The 19502-nt window shown below is 37.5% G+C and overlaps 2 protein-coding genes across 2 annotated transcripts in view; both read right to left on the bottom strand.

The window, feature by feature from the left end:
* The window catches only part of RPS14 (ribosomal protein S14), a 520685-nt gene that overhangs the window by 441096 nt on the left and 60087 nt on the right, over nucleotides 1-19502 (bottom strand). The window lies entirely within an intron of this gene.
* ZNF300 (zinc finger protein 300) lies at nucleotides 1205-12660 on the bottom strand. Its single transcript, XM_050793662.1, has 6 exons — nucleotides 11570-12660; nucleotides 10742-10869; nucleotides 10021-10064; nucleotides 5239-5365; nucleotides 4868-4994; nucleotides 1205-3769 (listed from the first exon to the last, which is right to left on the bottom strand). The coding sequence occupies exons 2-6, from the start codon at nucleotides 10773-10775 to the stop codon at nucleotides 2224-2226; spliced, it is 1878 nt and encodes a 625-aa protein (XP_050649619.1). The 5' UTR covers nucleotides 10776-10869; nucleotides 11570-12660; the 3' UTR covers nucleotides 1205-2223.

Genomic DNA, 19502 nt, shown 5'->3' with positions numbered 1-19502 from the left:
GTTTCCTCCCATTGTTCTAGAATGCCAACTTTGTCATAATTCAAGTGTCTGCAGGTAATTATCAGTTTTCAGATTCTCATTTACCATTGATCTACATGACTACTCATGTAATACCACATTGTCTTAATTACCACTGTTTTATAAGAAGTCTAATAAGTTATCCAAATTTGTTCTTCAAAAGTGTCTTAGCTACTCTTGCCTTGGAGCATTTCTGTATATAATTTTAGAACCAAATTATAAGATCTTTTAAAACAAGGTTTTTGAGGTTTTGATATAAGGTTCATTGACTATTGTGAAAAACTGATGTAATTGTGTTGAGGAGTGAAGAATATGACTAATCACACATATTAGATACACTGTTGGGGCAACCATAGGATGCACAGATAAAAAAAATATAAAGAACAGACCGTCAGAGAAAGCCTGATAAAAGAATTATGCAAAACAAGACATCAGAGTAAGCTCAATGTAACTATTGATGAAAACTAGGTATCTGCCATTTACCAACAGGGGGGAAGCTTAGTTCCACACAACTGTAGCTTTAGTTCCATATAAATAGAGCTAAAAATCCACTAGAGTTTTATAGCCATGTGCTAGCTACCCACATGCTACATAGTATTTTTATTTCAGTTATTCAACAATAAAATTAGCAGATCCATTTTATGAATGGGCTTGCTCTTTTGGATTTCTCTTTTCCCACTCCAACAATATATAAATCACCTGGGATGTGGGAGGAATGATATCTTTAATATTGAGTTCCCACATCCCTGTCCAGTGAATGGCATCTTTAATACTCAGTTCCCACATCCCTGTCCAGCGTGCCCTCTACTCTACAGTCATTCTCAACTAGAGGAGCCCCATGTTTTCACAATAGACAGTTCAGCCAAGCAGGAAGGGGATCAAGTGGATAGGAAATCAAGCAGGAAATATGTGCAGATGCTGTGTTTATCACACAGGCATTCTCATACTTGCCAACTATGCTCTCCTGCAGGTCACTTCCAGCAAGGGTGCTCATCTAAAAATGCTTATTGGGGAATGGATGGAATGACGGAAAGTATAGTAGGAGATATCTTAGAGACCTCCAGTTCTCAAGGCTATGCGGGCATTACTTCTCCCCGCAAGAGTCTTCCCCTGTAAGTTTTCAGGGAAAACAGTTGGGGCTTCAGGAAAAGGATCACAAAGAAGTGAAGAGACATTAGGCAGGGTCTTTATGTGCAATCACTATGGTTTATATAAGTATATGAAAATAAATGCAAGTATTAAAAAACATAACCTTAACATAGCAAAAAATAAGGCCACCAGGATCAGAAGACAGTAAAATGAGCCACTTATAGGGATGGACAATCAAAAGCAGAGTGTCCAGAGGGAAAAGCAAGTTCAGATGTGGTTTTTACATGTTAGTCTTAGCATCTAATGCTTCAAGATAGAGAGTAAAGATTTAAAAAGTACTAATATTAACTGAAAATGAGCTCTGCATTGTATTTGTACTTACGGATAAAAAATACTCAGGGGAAGTATGTTTGCCTCAAGTCACACAATCTGTGAGTCACTGAGCCAGGATTAAACCCAAGACCATCTGGCCTCAGTGCCAATGTTTTTCAGCTCCAAGTTCCCAGTTGGGAAGAATAAAAGGGACACCTGCCCAAAATGCATCAATCTCAAGGTCCTTCCAGAGATGCAGGTCAACTTATATGCTTGAGATGGGAAAATGCACACAGATCAACTTTACTGAATCTGATCAACCTATCGTTCAATTTTTTGTACAAGACCTTTACATGTAGCTTTAGGGGTCATGCTCAAGCCCCTTCTTAAAATAGTGTATAGGTTTTATTTTGTTGTTTACTCATTTTCTTCCATGTCTTTTATAGAAAATTACTTTATGGCCATAATTATGCCAAGTTAATATTAGCAGTTTCACAATGGCTGATTATCATTATGTAGTATAAGGAATATGCAACTTGACAATATTCTGTATGCTTAACTTGCTGCACTGATCACTGAGTTCATAACTTTAAAATCTTTACATGCCATATTAAAAATGTTCTTCATTTATATAACTATTTTCCATCATCTTTGCTGGAAAAGTTAGGCATCACCAAACTAGAAACAGATTCCCTTAAAAATTTTTATCTATTGGGATATTGTCCCCAAGCTTATCAAATTAATTGGGTTTCTAGTAATTATTAAGGCTTGAGCTAATTCTAAGGCTTTTCTGTGGCCAGTTAATTATGATTTTACCACTGTATGAATTCTCTGGTGTACAGTTAGTTGTGACTTCTGGATAAAGGCCTTCCCACATATAGCACATTGATAGGGTCTTTCCCCAGTATGAATCCTCTGATGTAAAACAAGGTCTGACTTCTGAGAAAAGGCCTTTCCACATTCAGCACATATGTAAGGTTTCTCTCCTGTATGAATTCGCTGGTGTCCCGGAAGGTGAGACTTCTGAGAGAAGGCTTTCCCACATTCAGTACATATATAAGGTTTTTCTCCTGTGTGAATTCTCTGATGTCCAATGAGATGTGACTTCTGGCAGAAGGCTTTGCCACATTCACTACATTTATAGGGTTTTTCTCCAGTATGTGTTCTCTGATGTATGATGAGCTGTGACTTGCGGGAGAATGTCTTCCCACATTCAGTACATTCATAAGGTTTTTCCCCAGTATGAACTAACTGATGTGTAATGAGTTCCGTTTTCCTGCTGAAGGCTTCCTCACATTGAGCACATTTGTAGGGTTTCTCACCAGTGTGAATTCTTTTATGTATAATGAGGTGGGACTTCTCACAGAAGGCTTTCCCACATTCAGTACACTCATATGGTTTCTCTCCAGTATGAGCTCTATGGTGTATAATCAGCTGTGACTTCTGGGAAAAGGCCTTCCCACACTCTCTACATTCATAGGGTTTTTCCCCAGTATGTATTCTCTGATGTATAATGAGGGGTGATTTCTGGGAGAAGGCTTTCCCGCATTCACTACATTCATAGGGTTTTTCCCCAGTGTGAACTCTCTGATGTATAATAAGGGATGATTTCTGAGAGAAGGCTTTTCCACATTCAGAACAATCATAAGGTTTCTCCCCAGTATGAGTTCTCTGATGTACAACAAGATGAAACTTCTCACTGAAGGCTTTTCCGCATGCACCACAATCATATGGTTTCTTTCCAGTATGAATTCTTTGATGTACAATGAGCTGTGACTTCTTAGCAAAGGCTTTTCCACATGTAACACATACACAGGTTTTCTCTTTAGTTTCTACATTCTGATACTGAATAAGGGATTGTGTATTTCTAAAAACAGTTCCATACTGATTATCATCAAAAGGTATTACTCCATTGTGAATCTTCTCAAGAGTAGAATTGGGCTCACTCTGGCTAGATGATTTTCCACCTCCAAAACTCTGATCAATTTTTTTTCTTGAATTGCTCTTATAACAACTCGGTAGGTCAATATTTGGTTTTAAGTTCTTTTTCAAAGCATCATATTTATGGAATCTCTGTATTGATGTACCTGTTTCTATGCACTCTTGAAATATTTTCCCCAATGGATTATATTTATGCCCTGACGCCTCAGTCACTGTTTTACTGTTAACAAATGTGACCTGCCTGAAGAGTTTGTCTTGATTCTCTAGAATTCTCTGCAGCTGACCATCACCTTGACAGACTTTTAAAATGGAGCACAATGAACCATCCTTTGTGACTCCCTTCAGTATCTTATGATGGAAGGAAACTGTCCCCAAAATACATGACTGGGAGTTGTGAAGGTTACTCTTCCTGTCTAAAAGAAGAAAACACACAATTTAAGAGTCATCACAAGAGTCAATTAACAGAGGGTAAAGAAGTAGAACAAATGGATGATCCAACATAGTAGATGAACTCACAAAAAAAGGATGGAAACAGGTCATCTCAGAAGACAGTACAGCACATAGTGTTATCAGGTGAAGAGATAGACAAGAATGTTAAACAGAAATATTCATGTAAAAACTAAACTTAAAAGCAATGAAAAAGTGTCAAGGGTCTCATCACTACTTTTTTTATTATTCTTCTAGAATCTTTCACTTCTGCTTTCTAAATAGAAACCCCTTTTCACCTTTTAATTTCATTTGTATTATAAACCATGTGCTACACATTTTTATTATCCTACCATCACTCTAAAGAAAAAGGTATCTTCTGTATGCAAAATACTTTAACTCTCCTCCACCTATTTTCCTAACAACTAACACAAATAATGGAAAAATTCAATATCCTGCTGCAGATTCAGCATCAGAGTCAAACGGAGAATACAGATCTAAATTCCACTACTCCCAATAAACTACTTTCTATACATGTCAAGTAAAACTAGTAAAGTTCTCCCAGAAAAGCTATGTCTTCCTGACCCTAGTTTTGTTCATATACTCTCTCCAACACTCTTTGCTTGCCTTCACCCTCCTCCTTCAGCCTCAGAAGCATTTATGTCATTCAGAGCAGGTACAGTTGCATGCTCTGAAAAATGTCTCTCAAATACTCCCACATCTCTTTGGACTCTAATTTCCTCTGAACTTTTAAAACAGTAACTGCATTTGACATTTAATTTAGTATAGTCATTTACCTGGGAATCTTGCCTTTTAAAGTACAGTTTATGTTCTTGAAAGGAATTTGCCTTTTATTGCCTTTAAAACTCTTTCAGAAAAGACAGTAAATATAAATATATATATACACACATGAGACAGGATCAACAAAAAATAGGACTCCTCTGAAAGGCTCCACAATTACTTGTTGAGTGACTACTAAATTCTCAGCATAGAAGCAAAGAATAGGAGATTTCAATAAGGATAGAAATATAAACCTCAGGCACCAATCAATTAAAAAAATACACATAAATTGGTATTTCACTTCCCTTGTCTCCCATCTGCCTGATATTCATCTGGATAGATCCAATTTGATATGTCTCTCTTTATGATCCATGGCTCTTCTCCTTGTTCCAACTTGGAGATGACATCTGGTTTGGAAACTGGATACCCTATTAAACAGAAATCACAGAGGATTGAAATTGACTTTACCTAAGGAAAAAGAAAAGGTGCAGTTTCAGATGGTCTACAATGAAGCTGTCCAGTTAGCCCTCAACAAAGGCATAACCTCCATTTGCAAAGGTATGAAGGTCATAAAAGTCATGACATATGTCAGGAACAACCTAATCACAGCAACTGGTAAGGAAAGGCACTTGATTGGACAACTCTTGAGTTATTCGGGGAAGCCATCCTTACCCATTGAGACCAGGTGGCTGTAGTTCTCCAGCATCACATCCCTGTACAGGGTCCTCTGAGCAGGGTCAAGTTGCTGCCACTCCTCCTGGGTGAAATCCACAGCCACATCCTTGAATGATACTAACCCCTGTAATAGCAAATTCCTGTTCAATCTGAAGTGATCATTCTCATAATTTCTACTGTAATGTGCACAACTACACCCACACCTAGTTTTGTATCATAGTTTTTGGGAAAAACAAAATAAAATCCTGTTTTTAGCAAGCAGAGCCAGGCATATAAAGAGAAAAAAAGAGGTAAACCATAAAATGCCTACCTAATACATACAGTAATTTCATATGTTTTAAAGGCAGCACCCAAATAACCGGGAGGAAGATGGATTATTGGATGAATAGTATTGAAACAATGAATAGTAAACAGGAAAGGAATAATGTTGAAGAAATATTATGAGTTGAGTTGTATCTTCTGAATATTTATATGTTGAAGTCCTAACCCCCAGTACCTCAAAATGTGATATGACTTGGAAACTGGGTCATTGCAGATATACCTAGCTATATGAGGTATTTAGGGTGAAACTAAATCTAATATGATCTGTGTCCTTATCCAAAGGGGGAAATTTGAACACAAAGACATGCATAGAGGGAAGATAATGCAAAGAATAAAAATAAGATAGTTATAAAGAAGCTAAGGAGAGAGGCATGAAACAAATATATCCCTCACAGTCCTGAAGAACAACAACCTTGATTTTGGACTTCTAGTCTCCAGAACTATGAGACTAAATTTCTATTGTTTAAGCCACCCAGTTTATGGTACTTTGTCATAGCAGTCCTAGCAAACCAATACACTATACAATACCTGGGAAAAAAGAATAAATTCTGACGGAATAAAAATTTTAACTCTAAAAAGTACTAAAGACCATAAAAGTAACAAAATAAGACATGGGAGAATTTTAATTAATGATTATAGAGCAGAAATGCCCTTTGCAAGTACATTTTTTTTTTTTAAAAAAAAAAAAGAAAAGCTACATTTAGAGAATCACAGAATGTCAGAGCTCTAGAAGATCATTAATCTAATCTCTTTATTTCATAGGAAAATGATCTTAGCTTCCCCCAAATTTAATAGCTGTCTTATATACACATAATAGCTAGTAATAGAATGAATATACCAATTACAGGAGCAACAAAAAATAAGGAATCCCAAATGATAAACTCAACAAAAATGTGCAGAAAACATTAACGAAGAAACCACAACAAATTAGTGACATAACATCAAAAAAAGAATTTGGGTAAAAGTAGAGTTATAAAATGTTTCTGGAGGGAAAATTGACTATTTTAATTATGTCCCCATTATCCTCACAATAGTTGTTAACTAATAGCAGAAACTAATCTAACAGTGATCTGTATTATTTTAAATAAATTGTTCAGACTTTTTCCTAAATATTCCATTATTACCAAACACCACTTTCAGAATGAAAATGATTATTTCAAATGTCAACACTGCCTGCTTAAAAGCCTCCTTTGTTTTCTTCCTTGCTAACACAGTCTCATCTCTCTCATCTCAAATCTCAAGTTTTCTCTCATCCCACACCAATTCCATATTCACTCTGTCAAGCTGCCAAACACATAGTTGTCTGTGACAATCCTATTAATTTTCCTATTTTACATATAAGAAAACTGAGGATTACAGTGGTTAAGTAAATACTTGCCAAAGATTACATACTAAATATATGATTGATGAACTCTCATATCTGCAAGATTTATTCTCACTCAATAGTCTAGTTCTTGACTACTGCAGTCCAAACTGCCTCCTTGATACTGTAAACATGATCTTTTATACTTTATCACTTCAATACCAACCTTAGTCGACCTTTCCATGAAGCACTCTCCATTTTAGTTTTAAAATTCTCAGCCTTCCTAAAATCACTCTGCCCTACTTTTACAAACGCTGCTTCCTGTTCTCAGCCTACTTCCCTCATGAGCCAAAGTTCAATAATCATTTAAGCCTATTACCTACTTCCTTAGAAATCTGGTTGTTCCCCACTCTCTGCTATAACAGTACCTGCTCCATGTCTGCTACAGAACTTTTATGTGTTAATGTTAGTTTCTACATCTCTTTACATCTCTGCCAATGTGTTAATGTTGGTTTCCACATCTCTCTTTTCTCTGCAGTCCTCCCAGAAGAAAACTATACCTAAATCTGCTCAGGATATTCAACAGCTAGCCAGTGCATATGACATAAACTGGGTACTTAAGAAATGTTTGTTAAAAAGAAATGAATAATGATTATAAAGAAAAAACAAAAACTCATGTTTAGTTAAAAACTGTTTTGTGTATTAGTCTACATTTTTTTAATCTGAAGAAAAGTAACATAAGAAAGATAATAAATCTGGAATACAGAGGAAATCCATTCTGAGAGGTAAATTCATAGATGTTATCATTCTAACATTCTGATTTTGCTTTATTAATGATACCCAAATGCTTCAATATAATAAGTAGGTATAAATTTCTTAATTTTGAGAAAAATATAGTACATAATCAGTGGAAAATTATACTTTTGTCAACTAGAAACCATTTTTACAGTTCGGGTCCCTGTGGAAATGGAAGTACAATTAAGAGATGGAAGAAATGAAAGGGAAGTAGGTGTTACAGGCTGAAAAGGAGGATATGTGTAAAAACGACTTCACTTCTGGATGGTAGGGAACTAATACACAGCCCTCTTCCTGAAGGAAGAAGCAATTAATCAACTAATTAGCCACAGCAGTTGGATGTATTGGGCTAATTAAAAAATCCATTCTCCTTCAAAGCAGTGTTGTGTAACAGAAATATAAAGCTAACCAGATAGTAAGTTTACATTTTCTAGGAACCACATTCAAAAAATTATTTTCAATAATATATATTTATTCCAATATATTACTCAAGATATTGTTTCAACATGTAATCAATCCTTAAAAACTCCTAGTGAGTTTTTTGGAAATATAACTTTGAAATCTGGTATGGACTTAACACAACATGTCTCAATTCAAACTAGCCAATTGCAAGTGTTCAGTAACCACATTTGACTGATGGCTGCTATATTAGACAGCACAGCCCTCAAGCAAAGCTACTGAAATCCAAAAACAAAAACAACAAAAAAGTCTTTTTGCAACAGAACTCTAAACTCTACTGTAAAATATACATAAGGACTCCTAATGCAAAAGCTGACTTCAAGATTTGACAATGATAATGATACTGATGATGTAATAACAGCTGATACTTAAATACAGTATAAACCATGCCCCGGTTACAGTTTCAAGCATGGTTTTTACTCAGTTCTCACAACAACCCTATGAGGATTATAATCTCTATCTGTAAGATGAAGAAACAATCCCAGACAACCAGGCCACAAAGAAATATTATGCATCTGATAAAATAATAAAGGAGGATTCTATGTACTGATATGGAAAGATATTCTAAATGTATACAAAAGAGCTTTATATTGGACAGTAAGTTAAAAATCAAGTTGCAGAACAAAATGTTTACCGTAACATTCTTTTTCCAAAAGAAAAGTGTATGAAAATAAGAGACATTCTCACACATTTGTACTTTTACACGTAAACAGTTAATCACAGTTATATTCATATCAAAAAAGGTTTGGAAGGTTAGAAGCAATGGTTAACACTGATTATCCTGGGAGCAAGTGAGTTTAAGTTAAAGGTCTCTTTGTTTTAAATTTTTATCTTTTATATAATTTTAAATGTTTATATGCCAATGCTGGCAGAAAGAAAAAATAATACAAACTTTTAAAATTGAGAGAGCAAAGAAGGAACAGCCTTGAACTTGACAGTAATCCTACAAATTCTGAAAGCAGAGCAAAAGATACGGAGCATCAGGGACCTTTGCCCTCCAAAGATTTGCCAGATAAAATAAAATTTAAGAATGGTTTTGCACATGTACCCTAGAACTTAAAGTATAAAAAAAAATTTAAAAAATAAAAAAAAAAGAATGGCTTTTTTTGAGAGAAATATATAGTTTAGAAAAACATTCAAAATGTGCCTATCTTACATTAATGAATTTACCTGTGGATAAAGCTGGACAATAGGAAGCATCTGTAATTAGTTTGTTCCTCGAAAGCAGAGGTCAACAAATTTTTTCAGTAAAGTTTATATTTTTGGCATTCCAGGCCATATGGTTTCTGTTGTAACTACTCATCTCTGCCATTGTAGTTAGAAAAAAGCTATGGACAACATGTAAACAAACAGCATGGCTGTGCTCCAATAAAGCTTTGTTTATAAAAACAGTTGGAGAATGGGATTTGGCCCATGGATAATAATTTGCCATCCCCCACTCAAGAATAAGGTTCAAGGAGTTTGGCTAGACATTATGATACATCCCCTCTAAAAAGATCATTTTAAGACACCACTACAAGAAATCTACTGTGGCATTTACCAAAGGAGTGTTGGTGAGGACACTGTGCACTCCACCTCCTAGAGTAAAAGCCAAAAAGGAATTTTTTTTTTAGTCTTATATGGCAAGAAATATTTTCTTACCATGGGAAATTTATCTTTCTCTTTAGGGAAATGCAAATCGTGTAACTCATGATGTCTGCAAGAAAGATCAGAACAATTAGTACATTAATTTATAAAAATGGTTTCCAGCCAGGTTTTTCACATATTACCTAGCAATGCTTTTGAGGTCTTGATCTTTATTGTTACCACCTTTTCCTTAATCCAGATTTTAGATATCTTTACTTTCCATTTGATTGTATGAAAAACCAAAGAAGAAATTTTTTTTAAAAAAAGCAACTCACCTGGGACTTCATCATTTTTTGCTCTTTTCCAAAAGGCCAGATGACTGAAAAAGCAAAACTGGTGATCAGAATGTTTTTCATAGACCAAACCCAGACTGCAGCTTTCACATTCACCAGTCTAGCAACAACTAACACCAGAAGTCAGGTAGCTAATGGGCTACCCTGTGGGATAAGGTTGTTTGAGCCTAACAGAAGGATCAGCAAGCACCATGTGGAGGAGGGATCATTCTTTACTCCTCTTGTACTTATAATATGATCACAAAGAAGTTGACCAAGGTTTATAATTGGATAGATGTGAAGATGTTTCCAGCTGATTTACTAACAACTTATTGTTCCCCCCGGGAATCAGCAATTCTATTTATATAAGATTTTCATGAGGCAATAATCATGGATAGCTATATAAAGATGTAAGTGAAGATGGAGCTCCTTGGCAATAAGAATGGGAATGACCAAATGGAAAACTGAGGCATGCATTCCCTATTCCTGAAAAGAACCAGCAGCTGAATTCCAACAATTTTCCAAGAACTCTCTTATATTTTCCCCCAACTCAGAAAACTCTTGCTAAATCAATGTGCATGGACTCAAAGGTTAATTTTAATATGTTTTCTGTTTAAATTTGTATTGCTCTTTTTCAACAGCGCTATTGTCTGCATACAAAAATGGTGATAGGTTGGAACCACTGAAAAAAAGAGAATATACCACAATGCAGGAAGGTACATACCTAGTAAACTTTCCTCAGTCCCAGGACAAGTCATGCAGACAGAGCTTGAACTAGCCCAGAGGAAGTGGGGGCTCCCATGATAGAGAGATTATTTTATAGGGGGTATCCCAGGCTGTATCAAAACAGATCTAGAAGGACACAAAAGAAACAGTCATACTCATCTCTGGACACTCAGCAGATGCTCAATAAATGTCTCTTGAATAAAATATAAAATGATTTCAACAAACTGAGAAAGTGGAGGACTGAAATCAAACTTTTTATTATGATTCTATCAGTTTTTATTTGTTTGGTCTTGTTGGGGGTACCATCAGAAATGCTTAGGGGGCAATGGTAGACTACGAAAAGATGTGAAAAGGGGTTGACCTTTAAGAACTCAGCAGCCTATGACCTGTGGAAATTTAACGTAAGTAAAGGCCTTCCCCAGTAAAATGTGGCTGACCACCACAACACCGTGGCCCCATTACTGTCCCCATCTAAATCTCGGAATTCTCAAGCCTAGCAATTATGTACCCTCTTGAACTCCCCCATGTCCATCACATCACTGAACACATGGACGCCCCCATCATTTAGTCCATAGCCTCCCATCACGGATTCCTCAGAGCCTCGTAAAACACTGAACCCAGTTAAACCCACCAGTCAGTCCACCTGCACGCCATTCCTGACCCCATAGACACCCCCTCACTTCTCACTTCCCAGTTACTAATCACATCTTGGATTCCCACATAAATCCAACACTAATCCCACCTACTTCCCCCACCAGTGACTTTATAAACCTACCACTGACCCTCACGGGCTCCTCTCCTCCCATTACCAATCCCACAGACTCACCCTTCACCGCACACATCCCGCCTCTGACTCCCAGCTGGATTATCAGGTCCCAAAACCCCCATCACGGCTTAATGGGAACCGCTGTCACATCCATATTGGCAAACTCTCCTGCTTCCTGTCCGGGAGCACAACACCAGGCTCCGTAGGCTGCGTTGTTCCGTACGGGGCGGTTTTGCCCGTTCCGCATCTTCAGAGGCTTTGTTCAGGAAGCAACATGGCTGCTCCCTGGGGCTGTTTCCGCATGGGGCCGCCATCTTGAGAGCCCGGTCGTCTCCGTACTAGCGGAGGATTCGCCCGGTGCTGAGCCCGAGAGTGGGCTGTACCAACGGGGCAGCGAAGGAGGGGGAAGACGACGGAAAGGCGGCCTATGAAAGGAGCAGTAAGGTGCACACTTTTGCAGACAGATTTTACAAGAAGGATTGAAGAGGAAGTTGGAGTGAACCTTCCTCTACTGGAAGCATGTTTCTGACGAAAGGGGAGGAATTTTAAATGGTACCATGGACGTGTTTGTGCATGGTACAGCCCCATGCCGGGAGATTCGATTTGCTGAGAGGGGAAGCGTGGAATGGTGCGGTCCTCTCCAGGGAGATTCCACTGTGAGAGAGAGGGACAAAATCTGGGGGCTGAACAATCATTGTGAACTGTAATTATGCCAATAACAACGGTAAGGAATCCTTATAAGGGAAATTGATATTGCAGTAATAAGTAATAACAGGTCGACTGAAGGAAAAAGGGAAATTAAGAGGCAGGGAAGAAGAGACCGAGGCACAAAGAGAGGGACAGTGAGAAGCAGAGAATCAGAGAGAAAATGGGGGAAATGGGGACAAAGGAGCAAGCCTAGAAAGGAGGAGAGACGGGACACTGAAGAGAAAAAAAACAGACATGGGAATAGAAGTGGGAAGCTAAGGGGTAGAGTGTGGTAGACAGAGAGATTGAGACAGAAAAGAGACTTGAAAACCGGAACGGAAATAAGGGAGAGACTGAGAAGGTTAGATTTCAGAAACAACAACAACAACATGATTTTTAAAAAATGAACCAGCCAAAGAGAATATTAAAATTGTTATCTTAACACTTAGACCTTACATCAAGCTTTAAAAAAGCAAAATGCATGTTCACAGACCAATGTTTCATTTGTATGAATGAATACAATTTTGAATCATAAGTTTCACACGAGTGATGCTTTTTGATATATTAGGAAACAGGCAGCAATTTTACATTTAGCAATTTTATTTCTCATGTCAAAACAAAGGCAGACTTAGATAAGAAGACAATGTATGCAGAAAGAACACTGTTGCATTAGGAAGAATGCTCCAATCTCAAATCTGCAAGAATCACAATATCAAACAAAATGACTTTTTTTTATAGGGAGGAATAAGAAGGGTTAGCAGGAACTTTGTAGGGAGGAGGATATGAGGTAGGGGTGTGCAGGTGGCAAAACCGGGGCATTTCTACAGAAATTGTTTCTATTGTCATGGAATTCAGAATAAGCGGTTAAGGGGAGATGTTCTGAATATAGTGCATTAGTGCGGTGTTTCAACTCAGGGGAAGGCAAAATGGGGCTGTGGGAAGGAGAGAAATCTGACTAAAGTTTGGTCAAGGCAAAGAGGGTAAGAAATGGTTGGTTGTGAGCACTTAACTTCTCATATCTATTTAGGCTTCCACAGTTATATCAATATTTGTTTCTTGCTTTGAGCTTAAGACAGTGTAGACACTGAATTTAGTGGTAAGGGTATATAGTAATGATTAATTCAGAATCCTCAGCCTCAAAGAGTGATGCCAGTGGAAGTTGTAGACTCAGGAAAAGGCCAGACTCGACTACTGTTCCTATGTGGAGAGCCTTGTAGGAATTGTAAAAACTTTAGTTCTTCATCTTAAGACTGATGGAAAGCTGTCCTTATGTAGTACCTAATTTAAAAAGAAGATGTTGAAGGAACAGGAAGCCTCCCTCATGATGAAAGGAAGAAAATTAAAGCCATAGTATGATACCATTTCTCATCTATTTGCTTGTAAAATATTATTCTAAGTTTGGCAACACTGTTGGTTAGGCCATGGGAAACATCATGTATTACTATTGGGACGGCAAACTTATGGCCCCTATTTAGAGGTGTTGGCAATATCTAGCAAAACTACATGTATTGGTTATCTATTGCTGTGTAACAAATTACCCAAAACTTAGCAACTTGAAATTATAAATATTTATTGTCTCATAGTTTCTGTGAGTCAAGAATGGGAACAGCTGGGCTGGGTGGTTCAGGTTTAGTCTCTGTGAAGTTGTAATCAAGCCATCGGCCAGGGCTGCAATTATTTCAAGGCTCAAGTGTAGGAGGATATGCTTCCAAACTCAATCAAATAGCTGTGGGCAAGCCTTGGAGTATCAGTTTCCAAGTTTGCTCACGTGGCTGCTTACAGGCCTCAGTTCCTCACTATGTGGGCCCTTCCTTAGGCTATCTTACTGTTTTCATGATATGGCAGGTGACTTCCCTCTCTCTAAGACTGCTTCATGATATGATAGCTGACTTCTGTACAGACCAAGTGAGTCAAGGGAGAGAGAACACACACAAAACAGAAGCCACAGGCTTTTTATAACCTAAATTGGAAGTGGCATCTGATTACTTTTTCTGTATTCTATTGGCTAGAAGTGAGGCACTCGCCAGCCCATAATCAAATGAATGGGAATTGATCTCCACCTCTTAAGGGGAGGATTATCAAAGAATGTATGGACGTATCTCTAAAACCACAGCACTATGTAATTTTTACCCTATGATTCAGAAACCCCACTTGAAGAATATATCCCAAAGATATACCAGCAGGAAAAAAATAGCCAAAAGATTATTTATTGCAAAACTGTTTTTAATACCAAAAGACAGCAGATAACACAAACATTTAAAACAGTACTACTTAGCTGTGTATGTGTATGTGAGAGGAATTGGAGGAGAGAGGGAGGGAGAACTATCTTTCTGTACTAACATGAAGTGAATTTCAGGATATAATATGTATCCTGACATTAATTATATTAAGGATACAATATGTAAAAAACATGAAGTGGAAAAATGAAAATATTTGCTATTACCATTTTTAACATAAAAGTGAATGAATATGTATGTATTTATTATATATGTGCATAGCATATATATAAACAGTTGCAGTGAGAAACAAATGAAGTGACCCCTTTCCCCAGTCCTTTTTATTTACACCAGTTATGTTCTATAAAGTCATCATAAGCCCTGGATTAGCAAGTACTGAACCATTGCTTCCAGGGGAAGAATAAAATTATATATATATATAAAATATTATTTTGTAAAATGAAATCCCAGCTGAGAATATATATGTATATATAAAATAACCCTAAAAACAACTTATCCTGGGCAGATTTTATTTTATTTTACAAAAGAGAAAATGAGGTTTAGAAGTGTTAATTAACTTGCCTAATGTCACTCCATTAACAGCTGCAGCTTCTTGTACATTACCATGCTGCCCCTTCTGTCTCTATCCTCTGGTCGTCTCAATACCTCAAGCCAGAGTTCTAACTCAACTGGGAAGGTGCACATGAGGTGACACATTTTTGCTACTCTGTGTGTGTCTGCAAATAATTGCAAAAGTGCTGTGAGTATTGATTTTGGGGTTATAAATGGATTTTAGCAAGTAGGTGAATTTGCAGATGCAGAATTTGTGAATAATGAAGATCAACTAAATATATACTTACCTTAAAAATTAAAAATGAATAATGGAAAAATAAATCGTCAAATAAAACATTATCTATAAAGGGTGGTATTATCTATGAAAATGTAGCAAATAACCCCAAAATGTAGTGGCATAAAAATGCACATTTGTTGTCTCACAGTTTCTGTGGGTCAGGAAGTTGACAAATTATCTAGTTTCTCTGCTTTAAGGTCTCTCACAAATCTATAATAAAGTTATCATCCAAGGATAGGCTTTCATTTGAAGGCTCAACTGGAGAAAGATCCACTTCCAAGCTCAATCATATGATTTTGGGAGGATTCAGTGCCTCAAGAATTATTGAACTGAGGGTATTCACTTCTTTGATAGCTGCTGGCTAGAAGCCACTCACAGTGCCTTGCCATGCAGAACGCTCTAACGTGGAAACTTGCTGATTTAAGGAGGCAAGAGAAAGAGTCTATAAGGGAGATGGTAGTCACAGTCTTTTATAATCTAATCATGAGAGGATATCCCCTCAATGTTGCCATATTCTATTGGTTAGAAGCTACTTACTTATATGGAAGTGACTACACAAGGTCATGAATACCAGGAAGTGGGGATCATTGGTGGTCATCTTAGACACTTCCTAAGAAGGTAATAAGACAGAAGGGACAGAAATAGTACCCACTGTCCTTTGAATGTACCATGTTCTGTTTATTTTACTTTAGAACCACAAAAAATTTACATAATTATAAAACAAAATTAAATTTTAGAAAATAATTCCAAACTATTGCTTCTGGCCAAGATGAAATAACAGGGAATGAATGCAGACGTGTATTGGTCCATTTTCACATTGCTGATAAAGACATACCTGAGACTTGGTAATTTATAAAGAAATTACCAAGAGGGTTAATAAAGAAAAAGAGGTTTAATTGACTCACAGTTCCACATGGCTGGGGAGGCCTCATAATCATGGTGGAAGGTGAAAGGCACATCTTACATGGTGGCAGACAAGAGAAGTGAGAGCCAAGCAAAAGGGGTTTCCCCTTATAAAACCATTAGATCTCATGAGACTTATTCACTACCACAAGAACAGTATGGGGGAAACTGCCCCCATGATTCATTTTTCTCCCACTGGGTCCTTCCTACAACACATGGGAATTATGGGAGCTACAATTCAAGATGAGATTTGGGTGGAGACACAGCCAAACCATATCAATACTTACACCTGAAATGATTTTAAAAACAGACAACTATATGAAACAATAGTTTTAAGATATTAGACATCAGGCAGTAAAGGATGGTAATCCAGTATGATTTTGTTACAAAACCACACATAACACCTACATGAACAATACAAATCAGAGGTAAGTCATTAATATTCTACAAAAATTCCTATGTAAAACATTAGTAAGAAGAACCTGCTATACATAAAGTAAGAATATACTAGTCCAAAGTAAACTGAGATGTTCTTTTCAGGAACAGCATGATAACTCAGTATTAGGAAATCTACTAGTATAATTTATCAAATATGTTGGCGAATCAAAACTAGTTATGGTTTGTGGAACAGGAGGGTCAGCTGGTCAGGATCTGGCCATTGTTGAGCTGCAGTTGTTTTGCTTATCTTGATGCCAGTGTTTGTTTAGTTGCTAAATAAAAAACCTTGTGACAGTTAGAACATAGTTTATTCTTTAACTGTAGGGGTACATGATTTAACCCTCATCTGGCATGGCCTTAGGTCTTTTTTTATAATTTAGTATCTTATTGATACAAAGAGTCTATTCTGTCAGTCTCATGATCTCTATTTTAACATCTTGATTCATTGCAGTGTGTAGGGTGGCCATGTGCTTTAAAGATGGCCACCCCATGGTGCCTGGCTGGAGGCCACTGTGTATTGGAATACACCAATGCTGTGCAGTAGGGCAGCAGTCCCCCAGTTGACCTGAAGAGCCAAACTATCTGGTCAGAAGCAGGGAGGGCAATGAAAGCTAACTCCTGGAGAGCTTCCTGGGGGAGGAGGCTCTTAGTAGGGTCCTCGGAAAATGTTTCTAGGGTCTAGAAGCCGAGTGGGTGCAGAGGGAGTACAGAGTGGGTGCAGAGTGGGTGACATGTAGTGGGGAGGGAGCATAGGTGGGGGAAGAGGGGTGTATCAATGAGTAAATAGAAGCAAGGTGAATTTTAATACTCTGAATCTGGCGGTTGGGCTGCAGGAGCTCAGGGAACTGAAAGGCCATTGGGAGGGGCAAGTCTAAAATAAAACAGGAAAAAACTGACATTTCTATGCAGGTGGCATCACTTTCCCTCACCTCAAAGCAACAAACCTGTCTCCTTCCCCCAGACTAACTCTCCTGTGCATACTACAGGGTGAAGCTCACAGCTTGGGACATTTGCTGGGGATTTTCTTTCAGCTGTAGAAAGAAAACACTCTCTATCAATTTATTCCTGAATCCATAGCCCAGAGACTTTCCTTTCAGTAATATGAAGCATCTTTCCTTTTATTCATGTCTTATTTTATGTTCTTTGGTAGAATTTTGACCTTTTCTTCATCCCAGTTTTGGACATTTCTGGTAAGGTTTATTCCTACGTCTTTTGTGGTTTATGTTAACTGCTGTGAAATAAGTAATTTTAATTATTAATATTTTCTAATAAGTTACTGCTGGCATGAAGCAAAGGTATTGATTTTTAAATACATTTTAAAACTTCTGACCTGTACAAAAAGGTATACAATCAGAAATAAAAGTAGGCCAGGCATGGTGGCTTATGCCTATAATCCCAGTACCTTGGGAGGCTGAGACTAGAGGATTGCTTGAGCCCAGGAGTTTGAGACCAGCCTGGGCAGCATAAGGAGATCCCATCTCTAAAAATTTTTTTTTAAATTAGCCAGGCATGTTGTCACATGCCTGTAGTCCCAGATACTCGGGAGACTGAGGCAGGAGGGTCACAGTGAGCCTTGATGGTGCCACTGCAATCCAGCCTGGGCGACAGAGTGAGATCCTGTCTCAAAAAATTAAATAAATAAAAATAAACACCTGATCAGTGGTGAAATTTTTTTAAAAAGTGAAAATTAGAAAGCATTTCTTTATCTTCACTCTCAAGCCCAAGATTCCCCTCAAATTAACATTGTTTCCACATTTTTCTATATAATTTTCCAGAAAACATATCCTTTATAGAATGGACCATTCTATAATTCTGTTCTGTAGCTTACTATTTCTTGTATCTCAAAGAGCATTGCATGGCACCATTTATGGATTCACGTCATTTTTAATGGCCTCATAGCATCCTATGATATAGATGTATCTAACAAGTCTCCTAACAATTTGAGATTATTTCTTTTTTTAAATAAACTGATGTGAAAAAAAACATGTATTTTGGAGTATTTTAATAAGTATATTCATAGAAAAAATTTCTAACAATGAAATTATTTGATCAAAGAGTTTCTACTTTTTGCTGTAACAGAAAAAAAATGAAAATAATTTACCTACTACTGTGGTAAAACTACTGAACTCCCACTGTACTAAAACCTGTATTAAGTTTTGGTCCTTTCTATTTAAATGAATTTTTCTCACATTTTTGGTATAAATGTGAGAATGAACAAATGTTTTTTTCTCATTCTTTCCAATAATTGTATCTATTATTTCATTTTCTTGGGTTTTTTTCTTCTTTTTTTTTCTTTGGTTATAATTTCAGCGTATGCTGAATTGTAGCAATGACAATGACAATATTTGTCTTGTTCCTGCCTTTAAAGGACCAATGAACATGGTTCTAATAATTCTTCATTTAGTCTAACATTTACTGTAGATTTCTAGCCAACCTGGTGCTGGGCAGACCTGGAACTTGAGTCTGCAGGGGGCAGCGTAGAGCCTGGGGCTGCAGGGCCTGTCTTGGTTCTGGGGTGAGCTTCAAGCCTGGGACCAGGGGAGCCCGCTTAGCGTCTGGGGCCAAAGGGCCAGCCTGGAGCCTAGAGCTGGCCTGGCAGCAGGATTTACTGGGACAGGCCTGATGCTGGGGTCCATGGCAAAGTTGGGTGCTCACTTCACTCTCCTTCCCCCACAGAGAGGGTATCTCTCTCCTCACTGCCTTGCTTTGTGGGAGGGGTGACTTGAGTAATGTAAAACTCTCCAACCTACACTCTTCAAGGCATCTTTTCTTATTCTGTGCTACACCCAGGTGCTGTCATCCTTAGCTCTTGTGAAGGCATTTTCATGAATAAAAAGTTGTTCAAATTGATGTTTCTGCAAGGGGACAAGCTCTGGAAAATCCTACACCACCATCTTGC

This window comes from Macaca thibetana, chromosome 6 (assembly GCF_024542745.1).
Source record: "Macaca thibetana thibetana isolate TM-01 chromosome 6, ASM2454274v1, whole genome shotgun sequence".
NCBI classification, from domain to species: domain Eukaryota; kingdom Metazoa; phylum Chordata; class Mammalia; order Primates; family Cercopithecidae; genus Macaca; species Macaca thibetana.
Note: the sequence above shows the minus strand (reverse complement) of the source record. Positions and strands in the feature narration are given on the sequence as shown.

What these genes read in the sequence shown, in the direction of transcription:
- ZNF300 (XM_050793662.1), bottom strand. Translation starts at nt 10,775, where the DNA reads ATGACTTGTCCTGGGACTGAGGAAAGTTTACTAG. An exon ending in CAGCCACCTGGTCTCAATGG is followed by an intron (nt 4,995 to 5,238) that starts GTAAGGATGGCT and finishes TCTGTTTAATAG; the next exon opens with GGTATCCAGTTTCCAAACCA. An exon ending in GCAGATGGGAGACAAGGGAA is followed by an intron (nt 3,770 to 4,867) that starts GTGAAATACCAA and finishes TCTTTTAGACAG; the next exon opens with GAAGAGTAACCTTCACAACT.